Source organism: Coffea arabica, chromosome 4c (genome assembly GCF_036785885.1).
Source record: "Coffea arabica cultivar ET-39 chromosome 4c, Coffea Arabica ET-39 HiFi, whole genome shotgun sequence".
NCBI classification, from domain to species: domain Eukaryota; kingdom Viridiplantae; phylum Streptophyta; class Magnoliopsida; order Gentianales; family Rubiaceae; genus Coffea; species Coffea arabica.
Genome location: NC_092316.1, coordinates 52110526 through 52120957, shown reverse-complemented (window position 1 = coordinate 52120957; position 10432 = coordinate 52110526). Strand labels below are relative to the sequence as shown.

The window sequence follows — 10432 nt, the reverse complement described above, 5'->3', positions numbered from 1 at the left end:
CATTTTAGAAATTTTGAAAAATGTGTTACTTTTTTCAAAGTTTTGATTCAACTGATTGCAACATGTGTTTGGGTGTTTTTACATTAAAACTCCCATGTTTGTACATTTAAAACTTGTATATATAGACATATCTGGGTATTTGTAGAATGTGGGCTTATTTGTCGATCATTTGTGCATTTGGTTCAATTCATATAAGCGTGTTTTTTTATGCAATTAATGAAATGGGAATCAATGCTGTAATTGCTGTATAACTCCATTTCAATTATCTGAAACACTCATAATTATATTAACACCTGCTTTGCTTTCCTATGTCTGAAGCTCAGCCGTTTAAAACAATTTCTCTATCAGCAATAAAACACTATTTACATCCCAATTAAATAACCAATAAATGTGGGTATGCTGGTGAGTTATTGTCTGAGCATCAGTTATGACTCTTTTAATTCTGCCTCCTTCACATTCTTTGGTTTTCCCCTTTCGGCTTCCAGAACTGCTTTATTTTTTCAGCCTTTACACTCAGCATTTCATAATGGTTTTCAGTAGAAGTTATATTTCCTTAGTATTACTTAATATGCGTTGTTATCTTATGTTTATCTTCATTTACTTGCTCACCACAAGCACATAAAAAATCTGCTTTAACCACACGTGCCAAACACCCATGACATTCCTCCTAGTATATATAAATATTATATATATATATATATATATATATATATATATATATATATATATATATATAATCTTGGGTTAGAGTAATAATAACGTTCATTCCCGTTTGCCACTCTCCACAGATGCAAGTTTTCATTAACGTGTGCTGACTGCTGACTATGATCAACTAACCGCAAGCTTTTATTAATCTATGGTGACCATGAACTGAAGTCTGTGGTCAAACATCAATCAAATGCTATTACCAATTTTTGGAATAAGAAAAATGCAAAGCAATCGATTCATTCCATAACAATGCCATATATAAAGGGAAATTATATCTTTTGGACCAAAAGTCATTACAAGTTAATGCAACATATATTACCATACTTGTCGTTTTTCCCTTTCTATTCGGTGACATAAGGCCGCTGATAAAAGACACTTCACATGTATTATTGACAAAACAAAATGCATGTCCTTTCGTCCTGAATTCAAACACTTTCTATATCAATGTGACATTGATGCCCCGAACTTATTCAATAATCAATGAAGTGTTGCTAAAGATGGCAACGGGGCGGGGTTGGGGCAGGGGACCACTGCCTACAAATTCCCCCATCCCCACCCCCGTCCCCGTCCCCAGCTGCCCCCGCCTTATCCCCACTTCCTCCGCGGGGTTAATAAAAATTTGTTATATAATTTTATTATTGTTAAATTTTAACAAATAATCAAGTACTAAAATATCAACACATTACCAAATTATTATTCATTGTTATTTCATAATTGAAACTTATAAAAACAATCAAACAAAAGTTATTTGAATACAATCCAATCTGATGAAATAAATACAACTAAAATAGTCAAGTTTTTACTTTTGGCACAAATACAATCACTAATTCATTATTGTGTTTGTGCTTTGTTTTTGAGAAAAAAATATTATTGTATTAAGTGTAATTAGGGATTTAGTATAAATGTATTAGTAAATTTAGTATAACTAATTAATAATTTGTATCAGTACACGTATATAAGTATTAGTATAATTGATAATATCAATTATATTACATATGCTAATATACATTATATAATACATATAACTAATAATATCATTATCATAAGTTTGTAATTAATTAAATTATATATTATATATAATTATATACATATATATTTTTTATATATTTATTTTTTAAAGCAGGGGGAAATTTTTTCCCCCCACCCCCCGCCCCATTAGTTCCCCGCGGGGCGGGTGGCCACGCATTGCCATCCTTAATAGCTAGTGTGGGAGTTTAGGAAAGAAAAGAAAAGAACAGAAACCTTAAGTTAGAAAAGAAAAGAAAAGATTATAATATATTTTCATGTTATTTGGGAATTTTGGAGAAGAAAGGAGATGAAATAACTTTCTTTTGTTTGGAAGGGAGAGAATTGAAAAGACAAAATTCAATTTTACATAAAAATCCTTAAATCTTAAGTTACCATGAGAATTTTATTAGGTTATATAGTTATATTTTAATTTTTTTAAGGGTAATAATGGCATATGGTATAATTCATTTAACTCACTCCACTTTCTCACGTTTTCCGCCGATTTTGGACAGAAAGTTTTTCTGACGTGGAAGGGAGCTGACATCCTTCCGTTTCTTTTCAATTCTTTCCTATCCAAAGTCCCAAATGTGAGAAAGATTCAACTTTCCTTTGTAATCTTTTCTTTTCTCACCAAATCTGCTCTTCCAAACTAGCTATAAGTGTTGCTAAGAAGGTCTCTGTCTAATTGTTAAGATTGCACCCTAAAACGTAGAGGTTTTGAGTTCAAATATCCATGCTTCTTCCCCGCTTCCTAAATTTCACCCTTTCCCTGAGAGAAAAAATTTTGAAAAAAATCAATTAAGCATTGTTTCAACCACAAAAAAAAAAAAATTAAGCGTTGTTTTGTATTATTATTTGAGACTTTCACGGCTCCAATAAAATACTATTTGTATTCTACCGTTTTAAATTTTAGGGATGCAGATTGAGTTTCGTACAATAGCTCATATTCCTTACATAACACTCGAATTGAAGGAAAAGTTCGTTTACTTCATTGTCCAATTAACTCTGCAATCTGTTCTGTCGATATTTATTTGCTATAAATATTGATGTATTTTTTTGAAAACCTCATAAAGACTTAGGTTGCACCTCCTTTTTTCTCATTTGTTGAACCCAACCCCGCCACCAATCCGGCAATGGACCGGTTCAGTGGGTTTATGGTGCAAGTTGATCGGTTGAATCAAGTTGACCGGTTCAGCAGTATGCACTTGTCAAAGAGTAGATGTTTGGTGTACTGAGAAATCATCTTCGAGCATAGCAAATGAATAAAAGAAACCTGAAGCTAACACCAATGGATAAGATACTAAATGTAAGTTATGAGCATAGACCAGCATATGTTACTAATACACTATTGTGAATTTATCGGATAACGACCCACAAAACTAAAACAATTTGCATTTTTTGACACAATTTTATATGACATTCTCTCCACTGCCTAACGTAGCTATCAATCAACCTGTAAAGACCTTCACAACGCCTCTTGAAAGAAGTTTGGTCCTTGCAATGAAAGTGAAGTTGGAGTTAGCATCTCTAACAGCCTCCTTAGTTGCAACATTAGCAAATCTAATCAATAGTGGAGTCAAATGAGAAAATGGCTCCAATATTTACGACAACGGGTCATCTTGAAGGAGCGGTGAAACTTAATCCATATGGGAGAGAGAGACTCTAGAGAAGAGAAATCATAAAATTAGTACAAAGCATCCAAAATTGTACTCACTCTAGAAGAACGGAACAACTAATTTGGAAGCCCCTCTTTGCAAAATTGATTCGAGAAATTACTCTTGAAAGAGCGATAACGAAACAATATAAGTACAGATGTTTGGAACAAATATATACTATTGGTACACATGTAAAATAAAATAGAATCAAGAGAAAAGAGTGATCTTTACATATCAAAAAGAAAAATAAAATCAAGAGGAAAGGGAAAATCACTGGCAAACGTTAAGAACAACCAAATTAGATTCGATGATGACCTTAAATCAAATAAAGAGACTCCGCCACTTCACGAGAAGTACGCTTTCCAACTGCGAGTGTGCATTTGTGGTGAATCTTTAATCATTCGTAGGTTCTAAAGCTTTAAGAGACTCTTAGGGAAAAAAAATAGTTCAGATATGTTAGAAATGGAGAGCAAGAGGAAGAAAGGAGAGAGAGAGAGAGAGCCCGCGGAGGCATCGAGGGTATTTTGTGTTTGCCCTAGTTTTGAAGGAGAAGAAAAGAACCGAGAAAACGCACGGGAGAACAGTAACACCCCTTTGGTGCTTAGTCTTATACGTTGATAAGTTTGTTTTTTCGATCTTCTCATCCCTTCCTTATGCCCTTTCCACTCCTATTTGTCAGGGTATAAGATTCGAACTCTAAATCTTATAATAGGAAAAACCTCAAGCCCTCCTCTAAATCTGATAAGTTAAGGTTGTGTTTGGATTGCATTTTTCGTCATTTTTCATGGAAAAATTACTATAGCGATTTGATATATGTGAGAGAAAAAGGTGATAGGGAAATGTGATCACGGAAAACGATAATATTTTCCGACGGAAACAAGCAATCCAAGCAAGGTCTAAGTATCCTGAAAGCAGCAGCAGCAGAACATAAGTTGATGACAAGGACTTAACTTCTTGTTAAAAGTTTTCAATTGCATGTACTATACTTTCCTTTTTCTTTAAAAAAAAAAAAAAAGTTAGTGATATACACTTTTGATCATAGAAGGGACGACAGCAAAATGAATGTTTTATGCGCTACAAATACGAACACAATACATTTTGTTCTTATAAACCAAACACATAAGAGTATGATGTGTAACAAGTATTGCTCAAAAAAATTAAATCCCATAATAAAGCACATGACATCATTACGAATACTATAGAATAAATAGAATGATCCATTAACACAAAAGAGTATTGTGATTTAGCGGTTGCTACTATTGTGTGTTCGAATGAATTTTATTATCAGATACTAAGAATTATTTTTTTAAAAAATTGCTGGTTTTTAATTTATGAATTGTGTGTTCAAACCTTATTATCGAATATTAAGAAATTTTTTTAAAAAATGCCGGTTTGTAATTGATGATCGGCAAATGGTTAACTTTTGAATTGAAGTTTAATAATTTATTGCTTTTCTAAAAATCTTTAAATAGTAAAAAATGAAATGAACAAAGGTGTTTTCTATTTTTAACAGCTATTTTATTTGTTGACTAAACAGACTTAAAACCTGATAATTTAAAGTATCCTAAGAGTAGAGTTGACTTGTTGTCAAATGATCTCAATTGTGTGTACCAAACTTTTCTTTCTGGGCCTTTTTTTTTTTTTTAAGTCAGTGATATACAGCACTTTTTGATCATTGTAGGGAGGGTGATGTTTGCGCACCGCAAATGCAAACACATCAACAACACACACACTACAACAACATACATTTAAAAGAGTATGATGTGTAACGGTGGGTTGCGTATGAATTGAACCGCTGACGAGCAATTTGAATCAAAGCTCGACTCGAATTCAGTTAACACTGAAATCAAGTCGAGTTCGAACTAATTAAGTCGAGTTTAAAAATACTTAATTTATTAGCTCACGAGCCGACTCGATATATATATACATATATATATTAATAGTGAAATTACATGTTTATTTTTAATATTTTATTATTTTTTAAAAAATTATTATTTATTTATTTTTTAAAAATAAAATAATTATTTTTAAATTTTTTAAACTCGAGGTCGAACTTTACATTTAAAGCTCGTTGAGCTCGAACTTGCTGAAATTTACTCGAGACTCGATTAAATTAAAATTCGATTCGATTTGATTCATTTACGTCCATGGTAACAAGCACTGCTCAAAGAGTTTATCACCAAAACTATAAATTTGAAATTCGAGCAAGATTACGTGAAGTTCAGGTTCAGAAGGGAATACAGATGATAAATAGGGTGGATATATATTCGATTACTTTAAAAAAAAACGTAAATAAGAGAATTGTGGTGAATAATTTCAAGATTTTTGGTGATTACCATTTCTTGGCTAACATTCACAAATAGTACTTAGTGTGAGATTGTCAATAATAGCCATTTATAAAGTAAGTGATTCCCTTCTTTAAACCATTAGAAGTAGGAAGAAGAGAGGAAGAAGAAGCCATTCCAATTTGAATGGGTTTAAAGAGTAAAAGATAAAGTTGGCCAGTTTCCTCGTTACTGTAGTCCCACCGCCCTCGAAAGCCTCCAGCGCTACACACACAAACGCAGCTTTTTTGTCCCACCCGGGAATTCTCTCTCTCCCTCTCATGCTCTTCTTCTCCTTCCCTTGTTCACTTCCTTTCTCTCTCTAAACTCCAGTTTTGTAATTTTGTGTTGATAACCTACCGCTCTCCCCTCTCCCCTTGCCCCACCCCACAACGGGCAACCTCGCTCTCTCTCTCTCTCTCCCTCTGGCCTGGCCTATTTAATTTCTTCTGTTGCTTTCCAAACTTGAAAGAGTTTTTTTTTTCTTTTTTTGGCAAAAATTTTCCTTGCTTCCGCCATTTATTGGTTTCTGCTCTTTGGAAGCCTGGTTTTCTGGGTTTTCTCCGCATTCGTGATCCCCCATGCCGTTGATAACCCATTAAGGAAAAGCAAAAAACTTTGCTTTCTTCATCACTTCAACCCAGAGATTAAAAATAATTAGAAAGAAGTAGAAGAAAAGATAGGATGAAGAGAGCAAAGTTGGACTTGTTCATGTCCTTGAGTCGGCAGAAGTCGGTGCAGATTTTGATTTTCATAGCGATTCTGTATATAGTTCTTGTGAGCTTGGAGGTCCCTTTTGTTTTCAAGACTGTGTCCCAAGAGGGAATTGGCGGAGGACCTCAATTCATACCCCAAAATGAAGAATTGAACTTGGAAGAAGAACAAGAATCTCCAATTCGCCCCGCTCTGGATTTTCGTCGGCTTCCCAGTAATACTAGTACTACTACTAACGACGATTCCAAACCCGAAAGGAGGATTCAAAAATTCACTCATCCCTTGTCCGCCTTCAATTTTGACGGTGCTGCAAACTCCACCCAGATACTCAAGTCTGCAAAAGAGGCTTATTCGCTGGGCAGACAGCTCTGGGACGATCTCTCCTTCAAATCGTGGGAGGATGGTAATAGTCTGAATTCGGCAGCTGCTTTGGACAAGAAGAACAGGACCAAAGAAGAAGCCTCCTCCTCCTCCTGCCCGCATTCGATATGGATGGCAGGGGATGAATTTTGGGAGAAAAAGGGGAGACTGATGGTGCTGCCCTGCGGGCTCACCCTGGGATCACATATAACCATTGTGGGCAAGCCCAAAAAGGCTCATGCCGAGCACGAGACTAGGATTTCGTTGCTCAGAGATGGGCAGTATGTGATGGTTTCGCAGTTTATGATGGAATTGCAGGGTTTAAAGGCTGTGGATGGAGAGGACCCTCCCCGAATTTTGCATTTCAATCCCAGGTTGAAAGGAGATTGGAGTGGAAAGTCCGTGATTGAGCAGAATACTTGTTACAGGATGCAGTGGGGGACCTCCCAACGCTGTGAAGGATGGAAGTCCAGGGTTGATGAGGAGACTGGTCAGTAATTTTTGAAATCCCACCTTCCCCCCCCCCACCCCCACCCCTTTCCCCCAACATTTCTGAGTATATTTAGATTGCTGCTTTTTCTAGTATTTGATTTTTAAAATTGTTACCTGATTATAGCCGACTGATCTTGATTAGCTCTATGAGGTTGGGGAACTCATTCGACTGATTGGATTTTGGTTTGGTGATCAGTCGTGTTCTGAGTGTCTATATTCCGTTTTCTCTGTTTTCCTAGAAGCCGTAAGGTCAATAGAAAAAAAGGCATATTTGCGTCGTTCTTGGGATTTGCTAATATATCTTTATCAATTGAGTGAATGTATTAATTCAGTGATATTAAACATAGGTACTATTTGGACATCTTTTGGCAGTTGATGGTCAGGTGAAATGTGAAAAGTGGATTAGAGACAATGACAATCACTCTGAGGAAACAAAAGCATCTTGGTGGTTAAACCGGTTGATAGGAAGAACAAAGAAGGTCTCTTTCGATTGGCCTTTCCCATTTGCAGAGGACAAGCTGTTTGTTTTAACTGTAAGTGCTGGCTTGGAGGGTTATCATGTCAGTGTGGATGGGAGGCATGTAACATCATTTCCTTATCGAACTGTAAGTTGCATGTTAGTGACATTTGTGTATAGGTTTTGTGGTAAATGGCGACCATTTATAAGGTTCTTAATAGGGTTTTGCGCTCGAGGATGCAACTGGATTGACTTTGAATGGGGACATTGACATACATTCTATTGTTGCTGCTTCCTTGCCCACATCGCATCCTAGCTTTGCTCCACAGAGGCATCTAGATATGTCACCAATATGGAAGGCTCCACCTCTTCCAGATAGACCTGTCGACCTGTTTGTTGGTATACTTTCTGCAGGCAACCATTTTGCCGAGCGCATGGCTGTGAGGAAGTCTTGGATGCAGCATAGGCTTATTAAATCTGCAAATGTTGTCGCTCGGTTTTTCGTGGCTCTGGTATGTCAATTAATTGTAGTATGTGTTGTAAATCCAATTCATAGTGTAGTGAAGCTAGCTTAGCCTGATGGTATTTGTTTGTTTTATGATGTCTGGACAGCATCCAAGAAAGGAAGTGAATGTGGAGTTAATGAAGGAAGCTGAGTTTTTTGGTGACATGGTCATGGTTCCTTACATGGATCATTATGACCTCGTCGTACTGAAAACAGTTGCCATCTGTGAATACGGGGTGAGTAGCATTTTGTGGAAGCCTTAAGCTTTCAAGTTCCATTTTTTACTTTGCTGTAAGCGTATCAGTTGCCTATTTAGGTTCGCAAAGTTGCTGCAAAGTATATCATGAAGTGTGATGATGACACATTTGTGCGAGTGGAAACAGTTCTTAAGGAAGCAAATAAGATGCCGGAGAATAGGAGTTTGTATATTGGCAACATCAACTACTACCATAAGCCCCTGCGGAGTGGGAAATGGGCAGTAACATACGAGGTGTGTTTCAACATCTGGTTTTATTTTCCATACGTGTGGTTCTTATTCAGTGTCATAACTCCTTGTTATTGGATGAGGGAAAATTTTGGAATTCATTCAGCTATAGTTAATTCTAATTGCAAATTAAAGCCCTTGTGGTTTTGTGTAGCCTTAGATTGATCCAGTGGTTGACTAACGACTATGAAATCTGAAATTTTCTTTGTCTAATTTAATGAAGCAATTTTATTTCATTAATTGGTGTAGAATTGCATTAAAGGGCATGCCATCTACAAGTTGGAAACACCGTTTTTGTGGAGATGCTGTAAATAATGATGTGACTAATTGGATATCTAGTGGTGTTTATAATCATGTTAAAAAGTTAAATCTCTGCCTAGAAATTGCAGATGATAATCATGATCTGTTAAACCTGGTTACTTCTATCAAATTTCGGTGAAGTCTTAGTTCGCCTTGGTTCTTTGAGATCTGCGTTGGAAGTGTCAATTTGTCAAGTTTTCATCTATACAATTAGGACGCTTTTATTACCATTTTTGTCTCTTGGGATTGTGTAGGAGTGGCCAGAAGAAGTTTATCCACCTTATGCTAATGGTCCAGGCTACATTTTGTCATCAGACATTGCTAACTTCATTGTATCTGGTTTCGAGAAACAAAAATTAAGGGTAAAATACTACTGTCATTCCTCTTTCTCTTCCCCCCCACCCCTCCCCCCCTCTCTCTCTCCACACACGCCACATTTTTCACTTGCCACAACAGACACAGAGACGCCCAAACCACATGCTTACAAAAGCAGATATCGAGCTGATGAATTGCATTACTTTTATTGAGTTATAGCAGATGTGTTTAGCTAGTTGCTTGATGTGCAGTTGTTCAAGATGGAGGATGTGAGTATGGGGATGTGGGTTGAGAAATTCAATAGCTCCAGGACAGTGGACTATGTGCACAGCTTAAAGTTTTGCCAATTTGGATGCATAGAAGATTACTATACAGCTCACTACCAGTCTCCAAGGCAGATGATCTGCATGTGGCACAAATTGCAAGAGTTCGGGAAGCCTCAGTGCTGCAACATGAGATGATGAAACTCTGAGTTTTCGTTTCGGATGACATGTGCAGTGGAGAATCTCGCGATGAACTGAGATGATGAAACAAGTTTTGCAGTCATATGATGATGTTTTGTAAATTTTGGGAGGCATGCTTTAGAAATGTCTAGAAGCCCATCTATATTCGTTAATTTTTTTCCTATATCTCTTTCTTTCTTTCTCCCCCACCCCTCCCAAAATATAGTTCCATCCGAGGATGGATTGCATAGATGGGCTGCAAAGGAGGCTGTTGTTGCATAGATGATGCAGGTATCTCAGGTTGACATATACCATACGCCTTCTACTGTAATTTACGATACCATAGAATTAGTTAGAATCGCAACCAGATTCCTTCGCTGTAGCCATCAAAACGGCGGCTTCTCTTTTGGAATTTTCCTTTTGAGCTAAAAGACGAGTATTTTGTCAGCGGTGATCAGTTCATCACTGGCAGGCTTCCTGGGACTGGGAGGGTGGGAATGTGGATGTATGGGATGATGTTGGTGGGTGTATCAAATGGAACGAAATTCATTCTGCTTGTTAATGAGCTTGCTTGTTGGTGTTACTCACAAGAAGGAGAAAACAAGTCGAAAATGTCAACGTGGGGTGGCCATGGACGATGTTCTTGAGGTGGACAGAACTTTTGTCC

At 36.7% G+C, this 10432-nt stretch overlaps 1 protein-coding gene across 2 annotated transcripts; it reads left to right on the top strand.

Moving 5' to 3' along the window:
• Positions 1–5807: 5807 nt before the first annotated feature.
• Positions 5808–10212, top strand: LOC113740401 (hydroxyproline O-galactosyltransferase GALT6-like). 2 transcript variants are annotated; one of them, XM_027268024.2, is made up of 7 exons: positions 5808–7259; positions 7634–7866; positions 7940–8230; positions 8331–8459; positions 8540–8713; positions 9262–9369; positions 9574–10212. In XM_027268024.2, exons 1-7 carry the CDS (start codon positions 6380–6382, stop codon positions 9781–9783), a joined length of 2025 nt encoding a protein of 674 aa, XP_027123825.1. In that variant the 5' UTR covers positions 5808–6379; the 3' UTR covers positions 9784–10212. The 2 variants fall into 2 exon arrangements, with proteins under 2 accessions (XP_027123825.1, XP_027123826.1); XM_027268025.2 differs by lacking the exon at positions 9262–9369 and having other exon boundaries at positions 6075–7259; positions 9574–9986.
• Positions 10213–10432: the final 220 nt, after the last annotated feature.

What these genes read in the sequence shown, in the direction of transcription:
- LOC113740401 (XM_027268024.2), top strand. Translation starts at nt 6,380, where the DNA reads ATGAAGAGAGCAAAGTTGGACTTGTTCATGTCCTTGAGTCGGCAGAAG. An exon ending in CAGGGTTGATGAGGAGACTG is followed by an intron (nt 7,260 to 7,633) that starts GTCAGTAATTTT and finishes ATCTTTTGGCAG; the next exon opens with TTGATGGTCAGGTGAAATGT. An exon ending in CATCATTTCCTTATCGAACT is followed by an intron (nt 7,867 to 7,939) that starts GTAAGTTGCATG and finishes GGTTCTTAATAG; the next exon opens with GGTTTTGCGCTCGAGGATGC.